The sequence below is a fragment of the Hibiscus syriacus genome, unplaced genomic scaffold (genome assembly GCF_006381635.1).
Source record: "Hibiscus syriacus cultivar Baekdansim isolate YM2019G1 unplaced genomic scaffold, ASM638163v2 tig00110293_pilon, whole genome shotgun sequence".
NCBI classification, from domain to species: domain Eukaryota; kingdom Viridiplantae; phylum Streptophyta; class Magnoliopsida; order Malvales; family Malvaceae; genus Hibiscus; species Hibiscus syriacus.
In genome coordinates this window covers 379,978-405,850 of record NW_024062665.1, presented here as the reverse complement: position 1 = coordinate 405,850, position 25,873 = coordinate 379,978, and the positions used below count along the sequence as shown (strand labels likewise).

Below are 25,873 nucleotides of genomic sequence, written 5' to 3'. Positions count from 1 at the left end.
TTTTTTCTGAATCGCTTATCCTATCCATTCACTCTTATCCTAGTCTTTTTATCTTGAAACTAGAGTTTTGGAATTGTGTGAACTGTTTATCTTCAAAATAGTGAAAGATGTTGAGTGAATCTTCAAAATCGAGTCATAGTTTAAGGGTCGAGTATTGTTATTGTGGAATAAGGGCTCCTATTTATAGTTCAAATATGCCTTATAGCAAAGGAGGAAGATTTCACGGTGGTTCACAATTGAAAGAAGTATTTTTTTGAACTGCTAAATGAGCGCTTAAGAGTATAAAACAATATCTAATAATGAGCTATTGGATCTGCTGGAAATTCAATATATTTAGTTTGATTTTTACATTTAATTAAACTAATTGGTCGTTGTTTCTAAAATAAGTTGTTGGTGTTTGAATATATTTTGAATGTTCTAATTAGATTATTTGAATTTTGACACGTAATTAGATTATTAGATAGTAGGGAAGATGTAAAATCTTGTATGAATGTAGCAGTTGTTTGATAGCTCCTATTGTGAGGTCGAGAAAGTAGAACCTGACTTGGTCTTTCAGTCTGTTAGAGAAAAAAATATTAAAAATTAATGTCAAAAGCATATTTAATGTAGTAAACAAAACAACTCACATTTAGAATTTAAAGACCGATTCGTTCATTTGTATACATGCCAAAACCTTGCATAATTGTTCTCCCTCTTGGCCTACCCAATCCATATTCAGGATTTACTGTTTGATCGCCTTCAGTTTCAATCTTTCAACAATATAACAAAAAAAAATAAGAGTCACTATTTTAATGAATCTTTAATATATTAATAACTTAAAAAAAAATTATCAATAACATAACACTTTGAACTTACATTGGATTGGTTTTTATTTGGACAACTTATATTATGTCCCTTAAGGCCACATACATTGCAACTCATCATAAATCCTTGTTTTCTCCATTTTGTTTCACTGCAAACTTCACTGTCTTCTCTCTTCCTTTTTTGTTTGTCTTCTAGGTTAAATCTCTCTCTTCAATGCTCGGTCTGTGCAGCCCATTCCAGTGTCTTTCCAAAACCTTGAATTTGGTATAGTGAGCACGATAACACTATATAAATCATTGTACACATGTTTCTTGTATAAATGACATATATAGTCTTCAACCCTTTTATCCCGAAAAAATATGACACATATAGCATGGGAACAGGGAATTCCAGTTAAGTTTTATACCCTACAAGTGTATTTGCAGCCTATAGGGTCAACCAAAATGTATCTTCTTTACATATTACCTCATACCTTTCAGCCCCATTCCAAATTACATGACAATATGCAGTACTACGTTTATACAATTCAATTTTTGTTTTAATTCTAGAGCACAACTTACCAATCCAGCTATTTGATTTTTTTATGCTCAACTAGCCTATGCATGATATAATGCCTAATATCTTCAAACATTGATATAACATATTTAAATCTAGCACCTATAATTGCATAATTAAATGCTTCAGAGAGATTGTTATCTATTGTATCACATTTGGATCTAGTAGAAAAGAAACCTTAAGACCATTGTTTTGGGTCCTCTACCATAAGATCATACAATGCTTTCTTCTTTAACTCACCAATTCGTGAAGCATTTGTATGAAAGTTACTTTCAGTAGTAGCCTTGCAATATTTTCAAAACAGCAACTGTAGGTCACCACATTTATGTACTTTCTTCCAATTAGCATACATGTCTTTTACATAATCTATGTTCCACATTTGGCAACATCACCTAAACTTCTTCAATAAAAAAACAGGTTGAATTGGTGAATATTGATAATGATAAGAAAATAGTTTGAATTAATGAATATTGATAATAATAAAAAACAGTTTGAATCGAAGTGATTAAAATATCATTACCTTCTGCATATCACTAATCAAAGTGAATTGGGTGTCATCTCCCAAGTTCAAATCAGTCTGAATAAGTTTCAAAAACAAACCCCAAGTATCTCTACTTTCACCTTAACCAATGCCCAAGCTATAGGAAACATTTGATTATTCCCATCTCTACCCACAAAAGATAAGATTTCATCTTTGATTTTCCCTTTCAAGAAGTATCCATCAGAGCAAATTACAGGTCTGCAAAACTTTTTAAAGCCTTTATGCATAGCACTAAAACATGCATAAAATCTCCTAAAAATTGGTTTACAAGCTTTAATGGGCCTCTCTACCATTAGCTCAAATGTTTCATTCGGATCATCACTTCTCAATGCAAACACATAATCAAACAGCCTATTGAACTCCTCTACAACACTACCCGTTCTTTTCCAAAGCCCATTTCATAGCCTTCAAGCAACATCTCTTGTTTATTCAACTTTTAACTCCTCTCTAGCAAGTTTTCGCATCTCTAGCACCTTCATTTGCGGAAAAATCCTAAGCTTGTTTAAAAAGTATTTTCCAACCAACTTAAAATTTGCCCTTTTGTTCTTAAAAGTGGTTGAACATTTGTGCTCACTAACAAAAGTCTTGATCTTCAAACAACCATCGGATTTATCCCAGGAAGCATGAATCACAAATGGGCAACCTTTTATCTTACAAACAACCCTTATTTTCTCTTTTCTATTTGAAACAAACCTAAAATCAAAACTATGTGATATTTCATACTTATAAAGGGCATATTTCAATTGCTCTCAGGATTTAAAATCATTCCTAGTTGAAATATGGGTTTATCGATTGAAGGATCAAAAACACCTTACCAGTCTTTTTGGAAACTGTTTGGCTATCTGAGTCCGTCTCATAGCTACCAATATCAGAAGATTTTGGATAATCAGTATCCTTTCCCTGTCCTAACCCATCTGAATTGGCTTCATTTCCCTCTAATACAAGCTCAGATCCGATGTCTTCTTCAGTGACAGACTTATCTTTGATTTTCTTTGTAACTAGCCTAAATTGATCTTTAATTGCAGCTATCTCCTCATCATCATCATCAGACAGTAAATGTCCTCCATCTAACCGTTCAATTTCACTATTATCCCATCAGTAACATTTAATTCATCATAAATGATCTCGTCATCCCCTTCATAAGGCCCACTTTTAGCATTAGGCCCACAACCAACAATATCTTTTGGATGTCCCAAAGTCGTTTTCTATAATAATAAAAAAAACAAAAGCATAACAACACTGCTTTAGTAATTAACAGAATCAAGAACAACATAACAATACACCCCCAAACTGACAGTGAAATAGTTTACTTAATAATAAATAAACTTACAGTAAAATAGTTTACTTAATAACAATACATAACCATGAAATAGTTTACTATGTAAACCTATTTGCATAACACCATGAAATAGTTTACTGTCAGAATGTTAGAATCAAATTTAGACATAACCACATACTTTTTTTCTACTGTTATGACCAATATCTTATTATCAGGTCACAATATTTAATTAAAATCACATACTTTTCCTACAACTTTAAATAAAACCACATGCTTTTTATAGTGTTATAACCAATGTCTTATCTCATTTTAACCAATGTCTTATCTGCAAAACAACTTAAATATAAAAAAAAAGACATAAAAAGAAGTAGTTTACCAGCAAATATCTTGGCAACAGCATCACAATGCTTCCACTTTATGTGTGGACTCCCACAAACCTATCAACGCCAAAGGCCAAAGCATTATATTCCAACGTGGGTTAAAAACAAACAACTCAAGCAGTGTAAGTTTGACATTTTCTCTGAAAAATACTGGCTCAAATATTCGTCCTTTTGTACTATTAGGCTTTCGTCTTTTGCAAACTAAATCATGGGGGTTTGATTTAAAAATGTGGGTTTTCAATTTCATATGTAACCCTAAATCCCAAATAGTTCTAGGGTTTTCAATTTTTGAAGTAACCCTAAAACCCAAATCTATTTAAGGTATGTTAAAAACAGAATGAAGTCAATCAGAGAAGATTAGGATACTTACCATAAAGGAAAATCGAGAACAATAATTGAAGAGAAGGATTTCAAGAAGAACAAAGGAAAAACGAAGAGTTTCAGAAGAGATTTGTGAAGGAGGAGAGTTTCAGCAGGGTAGGTGAGGAAGAGAACGGGGGAGGATGGGTCGTGGTAAAATTTTAACATTTACTTTTAGGTTAAATTAGTAGGATTAAAATATTATTATTAATATTTTATTTATTTTTATTTTAATATATTCGAAAATTACAGAAAACGAAAAAAATTAATCAGGACACATGTCAACAATGAATGGATCAATATTTTATTTAACGGTTATTACGTCCCGAACACCTAAAATACTAATGTTGATAACGTTAGACATCCGGATGATCTAAAAAATGTAGGCATTTATTTGACACAAACGGTGAATTTTGGGCACTTATTTGGGCATTAAGCCTATTAAAAATATAAAATAATTTTTTAAATTATAGAGTGTTATTTTGTTAAGTCTCTAATTGTTAATATTTATAAAATAATCATTTAACTATTTATGTAATAATCGAAAGATTTAACTAAGTAATTCCCTATACTTGAGAGATCATTTTATAACTTTTAATAGTCGGTGACTTAACAAAACAAGATCTTATAATCAATGACCATTTTGTATAGTTTACCCTTTATAATAACATGCAATTAATATGTACAAATGAAAAACTAGAGAAAATAAGACAGACAAAAAATAAGAAATGAAAAAAAAAACAAAAATAACATATACGAGAGAGGAGAAAAAGAACGAAAATAAAAGGGAAATGAAAAGAGTTTAGGAAGAGAAAAAGAAGAAAAAAAATTGAGCAATGGAAAGATGACTAACAAAATGAATAAGAAATGAGGGTGTGAAACTCTAACATATATAAAAGCATATTCGTCAATATATTGAAATTTGATTTAAAAATTTTAGGTCAGTCAAGATTTTTTACTCTAAATCAAATTCATTCTGATCCAATTTTTTCTTTAATAAAATTAGTTGTAAACTCAAATTTTAAAACAAAATTGATCTTATATAATCATATCGAATTAAAATCTATTAAATTCGAATATTTTCATTATCCTTGATTATAGTATTTAATCTTATCACCACAATAACTAATTTTATCGTTTAAAGCTAACCTCATCACCCATCTAAATGACCCATTAGACTTAATTAGACATTCAAGCTTAATTATTAATGCTCACAGTCCAGTAGAAATTAATTTGGAATACTAATTTAATAATAATTAGACTCACAATTTATTCAAGTAAAGTATTAAAATATTTAAATACAGTTTAGGAGTAAAATTCCGTTAGGAGACAAATATTAAAATATTGAAAAGATAATTAGACTCACAATAACTAAAACATGTGGTTAAAAATTCTCAGATGATATCTTTCCTCTCCTTATGATGTGGTTTTAAAATCAGGAGCAAAATTTTTCCATTCCCCTGCTTTAAGTGGGAATTGTACATAAAAAAAATTCAACCCCTATAGCTTGAACTCAACGATAATAAAGACATTATTGCAATATATCAAGATGACACCCATGTGCAGGACCGACATGATTTTATGTTGACGAGAGTTAATTATAAAGGTTTTACGAGGAACGAACTTATAAAATTTTAGAAGATGAAAATATTTATCAATAGAAAATGTCTAAAATATATGAGAATTTGAAATTTTAAGAGGGAAAAGATGACTGCCCCACCCGCCCTCTCTTTGATCCATCACTGCCCCTATATTACCATAAGCAAAACCAGCATGAAGCTCAAACATTTCCTGGTCGACCGCAACATCTCAGAAAAATATTGACCAAATCAACAGATAATGCAATAAGAACACTGTTCCATAGGCAAAAGCAAAAACAGAAAATGACACAATGAAGACAAATGAACAATATAAGGGAGGGATGTTGGCATGAAGTGTCGTCAAATTTTATTTCATCACCTCTGTTTTTCAGGTGTGTAAATCAAACAATCTTCAAAAAAAAAAAAAAAAGGTAAATTTATGCTTGCCCTCCTCTTCATGCTTTACAATCCGCTCTAAATGGCTAACACTTTCGTTCTACACGTAAAGCAATTGAAAATCCCAGACGGAGAAGAATGAATTTGAAGGTGGTACTTATATATGCTACTCAACAAACCAAAATTTCAAGGCTTCACAAGTTTCAAAAATAGGGAAATCAACCATGTTTACAACACCACCTCTTAACACCTTCATTATGGTCTAACCCTCCACCCACGCTCCGCAAGTGCTTCATGCACCTGACTTGCTGCTTCTGCTGTGTCGTTGAGAGGAGGATAGCTCCAACTTTCTGCAATCTTAAGACATCCAAGGAAATAGTTCATAATTAATCCCAAATGACTTTCATTACTCAATATACTCCAGTTATAATGGTGGGAAAAAAATGGAAAATAGGTTGGGAATTAGGTTCAGCCCAGTTCGGTGGTCATGTGGAAATATAACTTTATCAAGTCTTACTAGACACTGTAGATCGGTAACGGGATCAAATAAATGGAAATGAAAAAGATGCCATTGAATATTTACTTACATATTCAGAACCTGTAAATGGCCTAACCACTCCTCGCTCCCTCAAAGATTTATGGAAGTCTGATAGTTTCCATTTACAACGCTCAGACCCCAATACATACACAGGTTTCCTGCAAGGAACCAAAAGTGAATGATAACTCTGTATTCACTGAATATAATGTACAGTCCAAAGGGTTCAACGTGTTCTAAAATATCAGTAAATAAATATCATACCCAGTACTGCAAGCCTCACTTATCAGACTCACTGAATCTGCTGTGACGACAAAAGCATCCGCCCAAGCTAAATGCCCCATATGTGGATTCGGTTCTGAAGATAATCATATAGAAACTCGTTGAAGATGATCCACATTTTACTTGCTAATTACATTTAATCAATTGAACATACCTTGACCATCCCAGATGTAAACTTTTGGATTATCAGCAAGTTCTTTCACAATGACTTTTGATACCTGTAGAGCCATAATGAAGGTGAAAACTACATAATCTTAAACCATTACAGGAGAACGTAAGACAAATTAAGAGTGCATTGTCATTTATTAAAACCTTTTCAGGTGTCCTACTGGAGAAAGATATTCGAACAGTCCCACAGCTTGAAAGGATACTGAGAAGATAAGCAGTTAACTGCTTTGCAAGATCTGCACCATATCGACAGTGACCTGCAAAGCAATTCAGACGGCAGACAAAATATACATATTAATAACTAGGCATAAGGTTAAAATAAAAAGTGAGTTAACAATGAAAAAGAATCATCATTCTAGTTTCTAAAAAAAAAAATTCAGATAGTTGATGGAAATCAAGAGAAAAGGAGGCCATGCTCCAAATCATTTTTGTCTTTCTCAAGATCATAAAACAAATCCTATGTCCTAATCCTAGTTCATGGAGTTAGTTATACATGTATACAAAAGAAAAAAAAATAATAGAAAAAATGAGGATAAAAAGACCATGTTCGAATATTATTTGTGAATTCAACCTTAAAGACAAAATATCCCTACCTAACCCAGATCAAGATCAGTCTATATAATATGCATCAGATATAATTGGACAAATCCATTGTCCATATCCATAAGAGAAAATAGAAGCTCCAAGTGTAGTGGCAACAGCTCAAACATCAATAATGAAGAGCAAATTCTAGTGGGATATAAAAACATCAGTAATCAGTCTCAAAGCGCAATGAAAAATTACTTGTAGGCCAGCCGATGTTAACAACCAGTAAGGGTTTTGGAAGTGGTGCAAACTCATCATGCCACACAGCAGCTGTGCTGCGGAGTGTAGCAGAATCAATTTGATGTAGAGCCCAAAGTGAGTATCTGATGTAAAAAGTTGAAAATAAACCTATCTTTAGCAGTAGACAGAAACAAACAATTTAAGCAAAGATAGGGTTCCCCCAATACTAAGAAAATAAAATTTCATAATATAGACTGACAATACATACCACATGCCTATCAGGAGGTTCACGAGGAGTAATCCACCTGTGAAGAAACTGAGGAACCCGCTCTTGTCCTTGAGGACTTAAAGGATAGAAGTCATGACGAGGGGTGATCACCAAATCAAATCTATTCAATTGTGACCTAGGATGTTGTATCTGCATTGTAAGGGAATTGAGAAGGGGATAAAACTGATAGTTAGACATGCAACCGAATAATGTTATCATACTTTGGAAACATGGCTGATGAATTAACAACATGCAACAAAAAATCTGACTTTCTTTAGGCGATAAGATAAAAAAAACTAAGGATGTTACAAGAACAAGAAGAGGGCATGATATATAGTAGATACTACATACATACAGGATTAACAGAGAACTTGCAAATAAAAACTTAAAATGTGCCTTTTCAACAAATAAACATAAGGCAGAAGTTTCTAAAGCACTACTATTCTTTTCAATAATACAATTTTCAAACTTCATTATTTCTAGTAAACTCATTCTAAGTTCAACCTATAATGCCTAGGAGGGTATGATTAAGAATGATACATATATTTATAACCAAATAACGGAGTAGGAGGAAACTTTTTTTCCTTTTTATTGGGCATAATCATGAAACGAATATAAAGGTGGTGTACAAGATTATAAGGAACGGAAGTTGAAACAAAGCTAAGGCCCATTCCAAACCTGAACTACAAAAACATTCTCCGAGGCCAAACATCTTATAGAACTTGCAATTGAAATGGTGTCTCTTCCGGATGCAACAACCAACAAAGGACCATCCCTGGAAAAATTTTCAAACAATTCATAATTCCCACAATAAATAATCAACATTCAACACAAAGGCACCAGATTTTAATGTATTTTTTTAAAATGGATTCAAATTTACTATCATGAAAGTGTGAATTAGGTTCCAAACATTCCTCCAAAACATAAGAAGTACTTTTCATTCCATATAAGCATTTTCATTAACTGAATGGTGAAAAAGAAAGTACTTTTCATAATTCTGGCGCGCCATGTTTATGATCTGCCTAACATCAGCTTCTAAAACAGATGCCAAGCCAACACTTCCATCACCATTTTCTAGAGGTAAAAGCGCATCGCGAGTAAATTTGAATCAACCGGACGAGATAATCCAACTTTTTGTGAAGAGAAAGAAAAACATAAAAATATATTCCTTAGGAAAATGTTACAATTATTTTTTAAGTCATTTTTTTTAACTTTGATCATAATTATTTTATTAATCATAATTATTTAAAATTACTGTTTTTATATATTTTTGTCAATAATAGATTCAATGGCAAAATCAAAAAGAAAATTCATTCATTTATTAACTAGATAATGATAATTATTTGTAATTAATTATTAAATTTGATATCGTTAATAATTGTATCATCATCATAGATGAAAATTAAAGGGTAAACTGCATGTTTAGTATCCCAACTATCATTTTTATTATGTTTTGATCACATAACTATTTTTTGTTTTAAAATTATACTTAACGTTACATTTTGGTTTCATTTTGGTCACCTATTGTTAAAAAATTAATGGTAATGTTGATGTGTCATCATAAGATAATGCCACATCATCATTGGTAAAAATTAAAATAATATCATGTCAGTAGTTCTGTAAAATTTTTAACGGTAGATAATCAAAATAAAATCAAAACGTAAAATTAAATATAATTTTAAAAAAAATATTAATAATAGTAAGTGATCAAAAGGAATAAAAGTGATAGTTTAGATAATAAAAATATTGTTTGCCCAAAATTAAATTACCATTAGAGGAACCAAACGAGAGGGATCTAAATGACTTTATATACATACATATGGAGACGATAACTACAATTTAAACACTCGGAATCAAATCATAAACACTTCAAAAAGAAAAAGAAAAAAAGAACAGTGCAAATCTTTTCCCTTTCTTTTATTTTCTCCATCAAATCTTTTGACAATTTTTGTTGTTGACAGCTGCCCACTTCTCGAAAAAACTCTTTCTTTCTGCAAAATCCCGAAGAAGAAGAAGAAGCATAAGAAGAATCTTTGATTGATTTGTCACTTTCTTTGCTTTTCTTTGATGAATTTTAGGCAACAAGTTTGGGAGGAGCTTACCTAAAAAGAAAAGATGGCTAATCTTTAATAGCTTTTCTTCCTCTTGAGATATTTCGTTTTTTTAAAAAAAAACTTTCCATTCCTTGAAACAATAAAAAAGATCTTCGATTTTTTCCTGAGATCTTGAATGAGATCTGGAATACATCAAAATTTCGAAATTGGGTCATCGAGATTCTTGTGAAAATAAATATATAAAACCTACAATGTCATGGCAACAACACCATGGTAAGATAAGAAAACGAGGTAGTTCATCGTCTTCTTCTTCTTCTTCATCACTGATCCGAGACTACATATTCAAGCGTGCAGTTTTGGTGGCGAAAAAAGCAGGATCGACTACCCCTGTTCCTTCATGGATAACAGCTACAACGAAACCAGAGATTGTTACACAAACCAGAGAAGCCCCAGTTTCTGCTAGAAAATTAGCTGCCACTTTGTGGGAGATTAATACAATTCCTTCCCCAGAAGCTAAGCAAGTATTGGAGAAGAAAGATAAGAGGAGAAAAGCCCCCAGAGTTTCAAAAATGCTTCATGTTTTGCCGCAAAATTTGTCTGATCCGTCTAATAGTCCTTTTATAGAGGTGGGGATTTTAGTTATTTCAATGCTTTGAATCAGTTTGAAGCTATGGGAAACATTTCTTGTGAAAATCTCATTATTTTTTTTTCGTTTCGGTTGTTTATCCGTTGAATTTCATAGAAAATGGATCGAGGCAGAGTCAAATCTCACAGGAAAAGATCTTCAATTGTTTCTCAAAAGCTTCATGTTACTGACCGTACTTTCATAGAGGTGATAAAGAAAATTTATCAAATTCTTCGGGTTTTCCATTTCATTATCTGCAAATCTTGGCAATGCATGTTATATTGTTGTTTTCTACAAAAAATGGTTCTCTCTTTCCAGGTTTTTCTGATGGGGAAATTTCATATTTTTAGAATTGTTTTGAGAATTTACTGCAAAAAACTTGGGGTTGAATCTTTATTTTACAGAAATATAGGAAACATATGTTCATGCTGATTTTATGCCATGAATGCAGATTGATGAAGCTCATTCTAGAGTCAAAATTCATGGTGGATGCATAATTGGGATTAAAACTCGTTTAAAGGATGTCAGTAATTGCTTAGCCACTTCTAAAGAACTCGTTAAAGTTTTGAATCGAGTTTGTGGTCTAGACGATAAACATTCGTTGAGCATGTCATTAGTCTCTGTATTATATGTTGAACTCGATCGAGCTGGAATCCATGTTGATCAATTGATTCGAGAGCAACGATCAAATTACGATGGAATCGAGCATCTCATGCGGCATTTTGCCGAAGAAAAGGCCACTTGGAAGAGGAACGAGCGCGAGAGAATCCGTGATGCCGTAGCGTGCATTGCCGAAGAGCTCGAGGTGGAGAAGAAACTCAGGAGGCAAACTGAGAGATTGAACAAGAAGCTCGGGAAAGAATTGGCTGATACGGCGGCATCACTGTCCGAGGCGATGAAAGAGCTCGAAAGTGAGAAGAGAGCAAAAGAGATTTTGGAGCAAGTCTGTGATGAATTGGCTCGAGGTATCGGAGAAGATCGAGCTACGGTCGAAGAACTGAAACGGGAGTCGGCTAAAGTGCAAGAAGAAATGGAGAAGGAAAGGGAAATGCTTCAATTCGCCGATGTATTACGAGAGGAGCGAGTCCAGATGAAGCTCTCCGAAGCTAAATATCATTTCGAGGAGAAGAATGCAGTAGTCGAAATATTGAGGAATGAACTTGAGACCTACCTAGGAACCAAACTAAACGAAGAGAATGTCGACGGTTCACTGAATCTGCAGAGGATCAAAGAGCTTGAAGCTTATTTGAAGACGATCGATTTCGGTTCCGGCCAAATGATCAAGAAAGTTGCGGATAAAGTCGATGTTATGGACGGAGAAGAGTGCGAAGCAGATGACTCAACTGATGGCGATCTACGCTCCATTGAATTAAACATGGACAACAATGACATGTGCTACAAATGGAGTTATGCTGGAGGAAATTTACCCGAAGGCGGATCAAAGAAGTTTCCGATCGAAAAGGACAATAAGGGGAGGAAATCGCTTTCTGAGATGAAGTATCTTGCATCGCAAGGTGAGGCACATGATTACGAAGATGAGATAAAGAGATATAGATCTGTAAAGAGCCTTCGAGATCACATATTATCAAGTAACAAAATAGCTCCTATCCAAAGCTTTCCGAGTCCGACTCGGCAATGGAGCCAGTCCATGCACTTCGAGGAGGCCGGTGCCGGGGCTAGCTCCCTGGTGACGAAGGCGGATGGTTGGAAACCTAAGCTTGTTGGCTCAATAAGTGAAGGCCGTACTTCAGCAAGATAAGAGGGAAGAAACTTGTTATTTATTTATTTGTTTCTTTTTGTTTTCGCTTTCTTGAGTAATGCTATGTTGCATTTTCATGAATTCAAAGGCTGTAAAATAAAGTTATGAATTGCTATAATTTATTAATACAATTGAAGATCTTGAAATTCTTTCAAATTCTTTTATTTTTTATAAAAGTAGCGTTTGTTCAAATATTTTTTAGCTTACTAACTGTGTATACATACTTTCAGATATAGTTACTCGAATTAATTTTTTTTTTTAAATAATATTTATTTTATTATTGAATTTATTCATAATAAATTAAAATTATAACACTTTATCACCTATTATATTGTATTGGATTCTCAATTTTCACATAATTGGTCAAATTATGACAACCAAATCCTAACAATGATGACCGACCACAACTCAATTATGCAGTATAATGAAGAGTTCAAAGGCAGGAAAAGAGGGATGTTTGAGACATGTATGAAATTAAAAATTAATAAAAGAATATTCTATTTTTTATTTCTAAATTATTTCCAACATGTTACTTGGTATCATATGGTATTTGATTTATTACAATATTATAAAGTCACCATCCTCCATGTGACATTATGTAGAATGGAAATTCTCTAAGAAAAAACAAAACAAAACAAACAGTTGACAAAACTCCAAACACATCACATGGGCTTGTAATTTGTATGATTAACTAACAACAGCACTTATCTTTGGTTCTCTACTCCAGGTCCCCAAGGGTCTTCTTGTTTTCAGTCTCATCTTTAATTGTTTCACCAATGAGAGAATTTGATACACACACACTCCCATCATCTAACTCATATTGAATGGTTTGTTTTTCTTTTGTCTAAAATGTTATACATTTTTTTTTGTAAATCTTACATGAATCAAAATTATGATGGACTAATTGCTTATGAGTAATTTAATTTAATTTAATTATTCATATAAGGTGCAGTATAAATTATTTTTTAATTATGTTTTTTTTTTACAGTTCACGATGGAAGTTGTCAGGACTACACGACGATTTCTGAAAGTTGTCAGGACTACACTATTATTTTTACTTAAAATCTTGTTCTCTCGCATTGCTCGTATAAGGAAGTCACCCAAAAGTCTGAATGTCTTCATGACATTGCCTAACATTTCAATCGACTTCTCCTAACATTATAGATATTACCTTATTTGAAAAAATAAAATTCTAAGAGAATTAAATGAGCAATTCTTTTTCCTAGGTGCATAGTTTAATAATTAATAAAATGATTTCATAAAGTAAATGGATTTTAATTAAAAAATATTGAATAAAAAAAGATAACAAAAGTAAATAGTGTAACCCCTAAACTCGTATGAGCTCAAAGTGCTACATTGGACTGTTGACAACCACTATAATTTAAAACATTTTTCATTTTCATTTAAAATACGACATGTTTACCTAAAATAGTCATCCAATACAGTTATAAAAATACTTTAATAAATCAGAGCTCTGTGACTTATAGTTTAAATCAAAATAATACAAATTCAGAGTTTCAAATCCGAATACAATAATAAAGGCCTTATGAATACACATGCACACTAAAGTTACAGTACAACACTCAGTAAGGAATGTTGAAAGTCCTGCTGAGAGAGTGCTCATCGAACAATTCAAGCTACTAACGAACGAAAAAATCCGAACGTTGAGCTTACAAAGTTTAGTAGTATAATCGTTAATATAGAACAATATTATGAATCTCATATACATAAGCAAGCTAGAAGACATTACACTAAACTGTAAATACATGCATATTCATAATCATGTACTATATACTTAAGGTTCAACAATTTTATCCCTATAATATGGGTCTCATGTTTCCCTTAGTCTTCTGCAAAGGGCATCGTCATGAGTATACATATACTGGGTCTCTAACTACAATATCATATAACAATGCATCGTCATATGAGATACACAATCATCACACACACAATGATAGTACCCAGTATCACAATAGTCATCAAATACCTATCACATGTAGGGGAATCCGATGTCATATAAGTCCCAGTAAAATTTTCACCAATCATGCAAATAATCTTTTGGTTGTCACATAGTCTTCAGGTAAATCATGGAGGAAAACTCGATTATCAAATGATCTTGGCATAATTCCTGCTCAAACATAGCAGTGATTCGATATCACAATAGCAATAAAGGAAGTATTATGAATATTCATCAATTAACATCAATGCGATCATACATGAATACAAAAGTGTTCATAGGTCACTTACATCAATCAATATTACATAAAGACATACAAGGTAACTCTGCTACTTACTATTTTAATTCATTACATTCGGATGAGATCATTCCTTCAGTTATTATTATTTCGCTCGTTCTGTCATAATTTTTTTTTGGAGTTATTGATGGAAACAATGATAAATGGATGTTTACTCATATTAAAATAGAAATGAATTTGCTTTTGGAATGAGAGAAACAATGATAAATGGATGTTTACTCATATAAAAATAGAAATGAGTTTGCTTTTGGAAGGAGAGAATGGTTATCGTTGTATAACCATGGGAGGAAACAAAAGTTTGAAACTAGTGGGAAAATTCATATTTAAAAACTCCCAAGTTTGACCCTTTTACAATTTGATACTTTTTATAAATACTTTTTAGGGTAAAATATGTATTTAGCCATCCAACTATTACTTTGATTCTATTTTGATCATCCAACTATTTTTTTTCAAAATTATAGCTAAAATTATGTTTTGGTTCTATTTTGGTCACCCATCATTAAAAAATTAACAGTGATGTTGATGTGTCACCATAAGGTAATGCCTAGGGATGGGTATGGGATTTGAATCCGACGGGTTCCGACCTGACCCGATTGGATTGGGTTGGGTATTTTGAAAAAAAATCAGGTTTGAATCGGGTCGGGTTTAGGGTGAAGAAGACCCAACCCGAGAAAAAATATATAATTCTACCCTTATATTTAGGAACAATTGCAATAATGCCTCTCTATATATTATTTTTTTCAATTAAATCCCTATTTTTATTGAATAACAATAATATTTTTAATAAATATATTATTTTGGGTTGGGTTGGGTTTGGGTCAGGTGGAGGGTATATATTTTTTTTGTCGAGTCGATCGAAAATCCGACCCTACCCAATCCATGTCCATCCCTAATAATGTCACATCATCATTGAAAAAAACTTCACATAAACAATTCTAATTATTTTTAACGGCGGTTGACCAAAATATAACAAAAATAAAATTATATATGATTTAAAAAACTCTTAAATAGACTTTTTGATGAAATATATACTTATTATTTAATGAAAAGACGTTGTGAATTATATAGATGAGATGTGCCTATTTATATACTTATAAAATTTTTGAAGATAGTAAAACCCTGGAAACATGTTTGAACTCAACTAAGAAAGTAATATAAAATGTCTATTAATGTACTTAAATCAATTAATAAAATAAAAATTAATTTTATATTTACATTGTCTTTGCTAAAATTAACGTATCTTGAGTTTCTAATATTAAATTGAAGCGGTTCAAAATATGTAAAAATATAACTAAGAATTGATTAATTCATAAGAATATATGATTCCAAAAAGTCATCGGAAATCAACTTATGTTATACCTTTAAAAATAACTTTAATTTTCATCTAAAATGATTTCCCCCCTTCCCATACACGTATCAACGGGACAATTTGATCAAACACCCTAAATTTAAGACATCAATTTGACCTAAAGAAAAATAAAAGGGTTAAATTAACTGTAGTTTTCCAATTTAAGGATTACTTTGATCGAAACAAAATTTATAACAATCTGACAAAAATTATCAAATACTAGATGATTTATATTTTAAATCTTAAAAATAATGAATTCATTTAATGAACTTAGTGATCGCTTAAAGGAAGCGTTGTTTATACTAAAGGTTTTGAGTTCGAAAAATTATGTTTGTAGTGTATACGTATTGTCAATTATTAAGAAATATTTTGAACAAATATTATATTGTAATTTTCTCGTACTATTAAAAATAGGGTAACATACACAAATGGTCCCTGACTATAGGGTAATGCTTTATTTAGTCCATCGACTATTGAAAGTTGTAAAATGATACTCTGACTATAAAACAATGCTTTGTTTAGTTCATTGACTGTAAAAAGTTACAAAATGGTTATATGACAATTCATTTGTTTTAAACTCGTCATTTTTCGTTAAAAATTTGGTGGTTGTCTGAGTTGGACGTTAACATGCTTATTAGGATACAATAAAATTTGATCGCACAACTTTTGAGTTGTATTTTGTCGATTGAGTCTCTATTTAGATAATGGCGTTGAGTCAATGCTTGAAATATTATACCGTCGAGCCAGTTCTTGAAAGCAACGATGGTGCCAGTAGACATCATTAAAATATAATTTTATCATATCCAATCAACATATTAATATCAAACTCAACAACCATTAATTTTTTAATGGAAAAATACACGTTTGAAACATATGAATAGTCGGATGACTATTTTGTAACTTTTAATAGTCAATGGACTCAACAAAACAATGTTTTATAGTCAAATGCTCATTTTATAACTTTCAATAGTTGAAGGACTCAACAAAATAATACCTTATAGTCAAGGATCGTTTGTGTACTTTACCCTAAATTTTTTTTAAAAAAATACTAGTAGTAACAGTGAATATGTCCCGTCATTCAATAATGAAATCGAACCGAAATGGATTTATGTCATTTTGACCGAAACGGCTGGAGAGAAGCCAAAACGGTTGGCCACTTCACTACTTAACATGTACCAATAACTTGGACTTGGAAGAGATATTTCAGCCTTTTTATCATTATTTTAAGGGTAAACCACACGCTTAGTAAATTATTTTTATTTTGTTTTGGTATTTAAAGTTTATTTTGTTTTAAAATTATATCTGTCAATATACTTTTTCGTCCAGGTACAACATTCTCAACAACTCCGATTTAGTGGGATTCAGAAAATAAACATAACGTTAGAGTTTTATTATGATTCAAACTCCTAAAAATAGGATAGAATTTTACTATGATTCAAATTCCTAAAAATAAAATAGAGTTTTACTAAGATTTAAACACCTAAAAATAAGATCCATAAGCATTATAAATAGCCATTGTAACTCACTATTGTAACACATAATTTATAGACGAAATACGAACTGGAAATTTAGAGCAATCAAAGCTTTTTTTTTTGCAAAGTTTCGAATGCAACAAATGTAAGAAACCTTACATTTTTCGGTTGTTAGGCTTGCATGTGTCATTTGTTTCTTGCTTTCGATTTGTAAAACCACAAAAACTCAAAAGACCGATGATCGGAGGGATTTTTTTTCGAAACTAACATTTTAGATCTACGGAACCCCGAGGCTATTTTGTGAAAATCGTTAGGACATTTGGAAATAGGAGTGGAAGAGCTTTAAAAAAAATTCAATTTTTTTCTTACTATTATTATTATATATACTTCATTATCATTATTATATTTTATATGTTTTATTTTGTTTTATCTTTTTTTAATTTATTATTATTTTTAAAACATTTTATTTATATGCATATTCATTATATTTTTATATTATTTAATTTTAGTTCCCTACCATTATTATATTTTTTCTCTATATTATTTATCTATACGTATTATCTATACGTATTATTATATATATATATACATTTTTTCCATTTATTTTTTATTTGTTGCAAATATTATATTTATTATTACATATATATATATATATATATTATTTATATTATACCCTTCTATTTTTATTTTCTTTGTTTTACTCTTTACTTACTGTTTTTTTATTATTATTATTCTATTTTATTTATTTCTATTTACCTTTTTCCCTCTACTTCATTTTTATTTTTATTCCTTATCTTTAATTTTTTTTATCTTCTTTACATTTGTTTTATTTATTTGTATTTTCTTCTTATTTTTTTATTTACTCGTTTATTATGTATATATTATTATCATTATTATTCTTCTTTTCTTCATTTTATTTTATTTTTCTTATCGTATTCATTTTTATTTTCACTCTTTTTTTTATTCCTTTATTTCAGTCATTTTTTATTTTCTTTATTCTATTTATTTTCATTTTTTTATCTAAGATGTTTCTTGACTTTTAAATGGTACGTTTTTTTATCAATCAGAGGTAAGTTTCGGATCAATTTTTACCTTTTAATTAAAACTTGCAATTTTCTTAAATTAAGACAATTGAAAATTACGTAGTACCGAAAAGTCAGTTCAAGGGTGCTAACCATTCCTTGACTGTAACTGACTCCCGAATCTGACACATCTTTGGTACGACGCAGATCATGTAAGAAATAAGGTATCCGATCAACCCATTTATTTTAAAATAAATGATCGGTGGCGACTCCAAATCCAATTATTCAAGTCGAAGCCCAATTCCGGGTCCAACCGAAAGACGGCCGCGACATCCTGGGGACATGTAAGTGAGTTAGGCTAAGGTAATTTCCAGTTGTCTTTTTAATGAAAAGTGTAAGTTTAAATTTTAAGGTAACATTTTGATCCTTATTGCTTGCTTTTGATTATATTTTCGAGTAAATAGTTGTACTGACCGTTTTCTCAATGATTTCAACCTTCAAAGATTTTTTTTCCACCTAAGGCTCTATACCCGAGCTCCAAACGCTGTTTAAGTGGGGTGAAAGCGACGCCTTATTGAGAATTTATTCTCCGCACAGGCCTAGCAAGTAGCCTTCAGGATTCATATACCTTATGTCTTCATGTGAATTTATTCACCGTGCGGGCATAAGAGAATGTTTCCTCTCGAGTTTAACTTAGTCCACATAAGCTTGTAATGGGCTTAGGACTAAGGGTCTGGCAAGCCCAAGGGGGCACCGGCAAGGAGAACTCGGGTATATTTTTTAGAACATAAACCAGGAGAGTACAGGGAATTAGAGTCCACCCAAAACCTCATTGCAAACCCTATGCTGCTTGGTTTTTATTTCTTGCTTTATTTTTTGTTCAAAGCATGTGAACTATAAATGTATGTGGTTAGGACTAGTTTAAAATTAACAAACGGGATAAAGATTATGTCCGGGTAGGAATCATAAGTATGTGGGGTAGATATCATGTGGGGTAAGACTTTTCATTTTCATTATTTTTTTATTATCCTTATATCACTAACTTTTTCCTTTCATTTTTATTCTTTTACATTTTTTTCCATCATTCAAAAGAGGTGTTGATCCACAAAAAACGTGTTCGTTAAACGTAAATAATATGCATTAATGGACAAAGGGGTTATAATACAAATAGATAAATAGCTCAAAAGTCCAGCCGTGGACAAAGAATACTCAGAGGCAAAGGTTGCAGGGGCAAGACGAGGAAAAGGCTACTGACTCAGGCGCTCATTTTGAAAACTACGAGAACAATATGGTAAAACCCTAAGCTGAGTTAAATGCCATTACTGACAAATTCAAGAAGCAAACTTCAGATAGTTTCTATCGATGGAGGGCTCCAATGGTGTTGCCGTTAGGGAACAGACTCAACAGTCATTCGAGACTTTTTTTGGGGCAAACTGCTCGTCATTTGCACAGTCTAGCCAATTGAGTCGGAACGGTTTGACAGACAAAAGACGAACCAACTTGTCAGAGGCTGTTCGAGATTTATACTAATTAAAATGTTTTTTGTCTCTTCAGACGTATCACTTTTGTCCCCAATAAGGATTATTTATAATAACATATACATTTTTGGATCAATGCCACGAATATTTAATGCATCATGCATTTAGACATATTTTGCATTTTGTTATTTTCCTTTACATTCGCATTAACTAACAGAAGCATGTCTCATCGAAAGGAACACATACTGGATACACCACCTTAAGCATTCGACACACCCCATCCGCAAAACACCCGCCTGAAAAAGAAAGAGATAGAAGCAAGAATCGAGAAAATCGAGGAGAACATAGAAAAATTACAGAAAGAACTTGAAGATAAGATAAACCAGAGTAGTCTGAGTACTCTGAATACAATCATGAAAAATCAAGAGTCTTTGGTTGATCAGATCGTTGCCAAGTTAGTTGGCCTACAACAGACCAGTGCACCTGGGGCAGGTTCACTGAAAAGGGTAACTATACCACCTACCCCACAAGTGGTTGTCTCACATGAAATCTTACCAGAACTTCGAGGGGACTCATCTGCTGCAAAAGCGAAGCCCTCGCCCTTTGTATTTAATCCTGAGAACAATCTGGGTTATGACCATATACCGGATTCAGACGAAGATGACAAATCAAAGAAGATGAAGGAGAAAATCAAGCAATTGAAGGACTAAATGAAGGTAGTTAAAGGAGACCATGACTACCCTGGAGTCGATGCTACGAAGCTCAATCTAGTCTCGGACTTGGTTCTTCCTCCAAAATTCAAATCTCCAAAATTCGAGAAATTTTACAGGAATAGTTACCCATCCGCTCACATCAACATGTTCTACTAAAAATGACAGGATATGGAGGAAACGACCAACTCCTGATCCACTACTTCCAGGAGAGTATGTCGGGTTCAGCCATCCGGTGGTACAACAAGCTAAGCCGATCAAATATCAATACCTGGAGGGACCTGAACAAGTCATTTCAAGAACAATACAAGCATGTCCAATGACATAAGGCCAGATCGAGTTATGCTAAAAAGCATGGAAAAGAAGCATAACGAGAGTTTTAGGCAATACACACAAAAATTGAGGGATTTGGCTGTACAAGTTCATCCGTCCTTGGATGAGAAAGAAACCCGAAAACTTTTTGTACAGACCCTGAAGACTCTATACTTCGGACACCTGGTTGCGATCACATCAGGAAGCTTTTCAGACTTGGTTATGGCTGGAGAAATGGTCAAGTCGGCCATAAAGTAAGGCAAGATAAAGGATGAGGAAGTGTTACAGTTGGTGGAGATGAGAGGGAAGAGATCGAGGAGGGCGAAGAGAACGAATGAATTGGGAAAAGAGGAGGCTTAGGGTTAGGGATTGAGGATGGTGAATTAGGAATCGAAGCGAGAGAAAAAATGGGAGGAGGGGAATTAGGGATTGCAATTGAAGAAGAGGGAATGATGCATTTACCTTTCAAATAATGCGTGCAGCTGAACCGGTTCAGGAGGCATTGGACTTGGTGGAGTTCCCAGACCCAAGCAGAGTTGAACCAGCCCAAGAATAGTGGCCTAGTAACCTGAAAGAGAAAGATAGAATCAGTTTGTTATAACTGTAACGCCAGCTGGCATTATTTGCTATTTACATTTCTAGCCTTGTAACAAAATAAGACTGGCTGTAAGGATTGGTTCCTCAGATTGTGAATGAATCGTTTTCTCATTTCCTAAAATCCTTTCTTCTTTATTTCCTCACTCTCAAATTCTTCTCTAATTCTCTTGAACCATAACAATTTGGTAATCAGAGCTACGATTCTGGCAAAAGTTTTTTGAGGGCATGCCAAAGAAAAATCAATCTATGGCAGAAAATGATTTAGCTGGAATTCAGAAACAAATTGCAGACCTTGCTGCCTTGGTAAAACGAGGCCAAGATGAGACTAATCCACCTAAATAGTAGGAGGCTCAGGAAAACAGGATTACTGCATTGGAGGCAAGGATGAACACGAATCACAGTTATGTGGAAGATATACTGAAGATCTTAACAAGCAGAAATGGTGAACAAGAGCAGACTGCAGGGGAACAGGTACAAACTCCTAGTAACTCTAAAGATGGGGAGAAAAATCCAGTTTTGGTGACTGTAGTGAAAGATAAATCAAGGTTCACTTATAAAACAGATGAACCTGGGATTTTGAAAGATAAATCGGATGATTGTTTGGCCATTAAGAACAATTCTAGGTCTGAGAATTTGATAGGTGAAAACAGTAACATTAGACCTAATATGATGGGGTTGGTAGCTGAAAATAAAGGACCAGGGGGTTCATTTAGCAGTACAGGGAATATGTGGCATAGGCCTAAAATTGAACTACCTTTTTACGAATGAGTTAAATCCGAGGGGGTGGATTCAGAAATGCCATAAGTATTTTTCTATTTGTGGTGTTCCTGTTGAGCAAAGAGTGGAGGTAGCTACGATGTATTTAACAGGCAAGGCTGAAATATGGTTTGATGGGTATATCATGCAAAAGCACCATGTTACCTGGCATGAATTTGAGGCTGATCTCTGTCACAGATTCAGTGACATAAATTTTTCTGATATTGTTGAGGAATTCACTAAACTGAGTCAGAAAGGGTCTGTGAATGAATATCAGGAGAAATTTGAGGAGTTACAACCCCATATGTTGTTGTAGAATCCTACTTTAACTGAGGAGTTTTTTGTGTCCACTCTTTATTAGTGGACTCAGGGATATAGCATAGGGTCAAAGCTTTGGATCCTAAGAATTTGTTTGAAGCATGTAAGCAAGCTAAGCTCTATGAATTTTCTGTGGAGTTTGAGAACAGAAGGTTGAGGCATTCTTTTAAATTCCCACCCTACCCAAACCCCATTACTGTTTCTAAATCAGTTTCATTGCCAGTAAATACAAGACCTACAGCAGTGCAAAACTCTAAGCAGAATCTTATTGAGCACAGAAGGCATAATAACCTCTGTTTTAAATGTGGAGAAAAATTCCTTCCAGGTCATCAATGTAAAGTGAGGCAGTTAAACATGATGATAGAGGATGACACTGTTTTACCTTCAGAAAATTCACCAGCATATTTTGAGCAAACGAGTATCAAGAAGAAGAGAGCTTAGAAATATCAATGAATGCTATTAATGGATGTATTGGACTAATACATTGAGGATACAATGAACAATTCAAGGGAGACCACTAAGTATATTGATTGACAGTGGTAGCACCCACAGTTTTTTAACACCTCAGTGGGCTGATGCGGGTAAACAGGTTAATACTCTCTATCCTCTAACTATTACAGTAGCTAATGGACAGCAACTCTATAGTTCAACAAGGTGTAATGAAGTGGAATGGAAGATGCAAGGGCACTCTTTATATGACTTTAGACGACTTCAGTTGGGGGGCAGTGATATGGTATTAGGTGTGGATTGGATGAAATTGTTCAGTCCAATTTTGATGGATTTCAATAATATGACATTGGTTTTGTGCAAAAAGGGGAGCAGATTATTATACAGGTCAGCAAACAATCTAATTTCTACAGCAGATTTCAGGAGTTACTCTATTGAAGATGACAGCTGACTCATCTATTTTGGGACATGTAGTCCTATTACTATGTTTGAAGAATCCAAGTATGTTCTACGGCTATTCAATCTCTCTTAGACCAATATCCGGTGTTTTTACTGAGCCTACAGGTCGGCCACCTACAAGGAATCATGATCATGCTATACCTTAAGCCTGAAGCTGCTCCTATCAATTTAAGACCTTATAGATTTCCACACAATCAAAAGTTGAAGTGGAAAAGCAGATTGCTAATATGCTATCATCTATTATTCAGCAAGCAAACGTTCATTTGCTTCTCCATGTCTTTAATATAAAAGAATGATGGTACTGGAGGTTTTGTGTAGACTACAGGAAGTAAACAGCATGACAGTGAAAGATAAATTCCCAATTCCTGTGGTGGAGGATCTATTGGATGAGTTACATGGAGCAGTATATTTTTCCAAAATTGATTGAGGTCTGGTTATTGGCAAATCAGAATTAAACCTGAGGATATCTACAAGACAGCATTCAGAACTCATCAAGGCCACTATGAATTTAAGGTAATGCCCTTTGGGCTTACTAATGCCCCTGCTATATTCCAAGCTGAAACTAATCAATTATTTGCCAAGAGGTCCAAATGCTTCTTTGGGCAGACTCAAGTGGAATACTTGGGCCATATTATATCAGCTTCTGGAGTATCTACTTCTAAAGTGACAACCATGAAGGATTGGCCTGTGCAAAAATCACTAAAATCTTTGCGTGGATTTTTGGGAATAACAGGTTATTACAGACGATTTATAAAGGGTTATGGTACAATCAGTAAACCCTTGACATAACTGCTCAAGAAGGACAATTTTAAGTGGACTGAGGTGGCTTTATTGGCTTTTGAAAAATTAAAGTATGCTATGTGTGAGGCCCCTGTTTTAGCATTACCGGACTTTGGTAAATGTTTTTATTTGGAGACAGATGCAAGTTCTGGGGGAATAGGGGTGGTATTATCTCAGGAGGGAAGGCCTATTGCTCACCTTAGCAAGGCACTTAGTCCTAGACATGCTGCACTTTCTATATATGAAAGGGAGTACATTGCTATTTTAATGGCCACTTCTAAATGGAGACATTATTTAGAAGGCAGTCCTTTTGTTATTAAAACAGACCATGAACCTCTTAAGTATTTATTGGAGCAGAAATTAACTACTGCTATTCAAAAAAAGGGCTTGACTAAACTGCTGGGATTGGATTACACTATTCAGTACAAGAAGGGAAAGTCAAATATAGTTGCTGATGCCCTTTCTAGACAATGGGAAGATCAAGGTCAATGCTTATCTTTGAGTACTACTTTGATCATTCCTAGTTGGGTGCAAGAGGTGGAAGAGACTTATAAAGAGGATAAAATGGATGCAGAATGGATATCTATTTTAACAGTTACTCCTAGTGTTGATACTAGGTGGAAATATTCTAAGGGCATCCTTAGATTTCAAAATAGAGTTTATATTGGTGTTAATGGAACTCTAAGGGTACATATTATTCAAATCTTACATGATTCACCCCATGGGGGTCATTCTGGTATACAGGCCACTTATCAGAGAATTAAGGCCTATTTTTACTGGCCTAGATTGAAAGCTATGGTCACAGTTTATATTAAGGCTTGTACAGTGTGTCAACAAACAAAGATGGAGCATATTGCTAAACCAGGACTTTTACAACCAATTCCTATTCCTCACCAAGCTTGGGAGGTCATTACTATGGATTTTATTGAGGGATTACCTACATCTTTGAGGAAAAATTGCATTTTGGTAGTTGTTGACAAATTTACAAAATACAGTCATTTTCTAGCATTGTCACATCCCTATTCTGCTGCTGATGTAGCCAAATTATATTTGGATACTGTTTATAAACTTCATGGCCAGCCTAAAATGGCAATTTTTGACAGGGACAAAACATTCACTAGTCCCTTCTGGAGAGAACTGATGAAGCAGTTAGGGACTAAGACATTGTTTAGCACTGCTTACCATCCAGAGACTGATGGTCAAACAGAAAGGGTGAATCAGTGTTTAGAACAATATTTGAGAGGCCTATGTTTTTTTCAACCAAAGCAGTGGGCTAAATGGTTGCCACATGCAGAATGGTGGTATAACACTACATATCACTTTGCCCTAAAGATGACACAATTTCAAGCTTTATATGGTTATAAACCTCCTACTATGGTTTGGCAGACAGAAAATATAGTACAGTCTGTTAATGAGTTAATGACTAACAGAGAGAGTCTTAGACAGTTGGTTAAGTGACAGTTAGAACAGGCCAGCAGCAGAATGAAACAGCAATCAGATAAAAAGAGGACAGAGAGGATATTTGCAGTAGGGGATAGTGTTTACCTGAAGTTGCAACCCTATCACCA

The 25,873-nt window shown here is 33.4% G+C and overlaps 1 protein-coding gene, 1 long non-coding RNA gene and 1 pseudogene across 3 annotated transcripts; 1 reads left to right on the top strand and 2 right to left on the bottom strand.

Moving 5' to 3' along the window:
- Positions 1-632: 632 nt before the first annotated feature.
- Positions 633-4,059, bottom strand: LOC120116357. Its single transcript, XR_005515541.1, has 5 exons — positions 3,930-4,059; positions 3,556-3,616; positions 2,716-3,105; positions 856-1,058; positions 633-749 (listed from the first exon to the last, which is right to left on the bottom strand). It is a non-coding gene; the product is annotated as an uncharacterized LOC120116357 (long non-coding RNA).
- A 1,782-nt stretch (positions 4,060-5,841) lies between these two features.
- On the bottom strand, positions 5,842-10,095 carry LOC120116305 (annotated as a pseudogene).
- On the top strand, positions 9,769-12,507 carry LOC120116336. 2 transcript variants are annotated; one of them, XM_039136845.1, is made up of 4 exons: positions 9,770-10,240; positions 10,322-10,593; positions 10,710-10,799; positions 11,044-12,507. In XM_039136845.1, exons 1-4 carry the CDS (start codon positions 10,219-10,221, stop codon positions 12,349-12,351), a joined length of 1,692 nt encoding a protein of 563 aa, XP_038992776.1. In that variant the 5' UTR covers positions 9,770-10,218; the 3' UTR covers positions 12,352-12,507. The 2 variants fall into 2 exon arrangements, with proteins under 2 accessions (XP_038992775.1, XP_038992776.1); XM_039136844.1 differs by having other exon boundaries at positions 9,769-10,593.
- Positions 12,508-25,873: the final 13,366 nt, after the last annotated feature.

Coding starts and splice junctions, on each gene's coding strand:
- LOC120116336 (XM_039136844.1), top strand. CDS start 10,219: ATGTCATGGCAACAACACCATGGTAAGATAAGAAAACGAGGTAGTTCA. Junction 10,594..10,709: donor CTAATAGTCCTTTTATAGAG/GTGGGGATTTTA, acceptor TGAATTTCATAG/AAAATGGATCGAGGCAGAGT. Junction 10,800..11,043: donor CTGACCGTACTTTCATAGAG/GTGATAAAGAAA, acceptor CCATGAATGCAG/ATTGATGAAGCTCATTCTAG.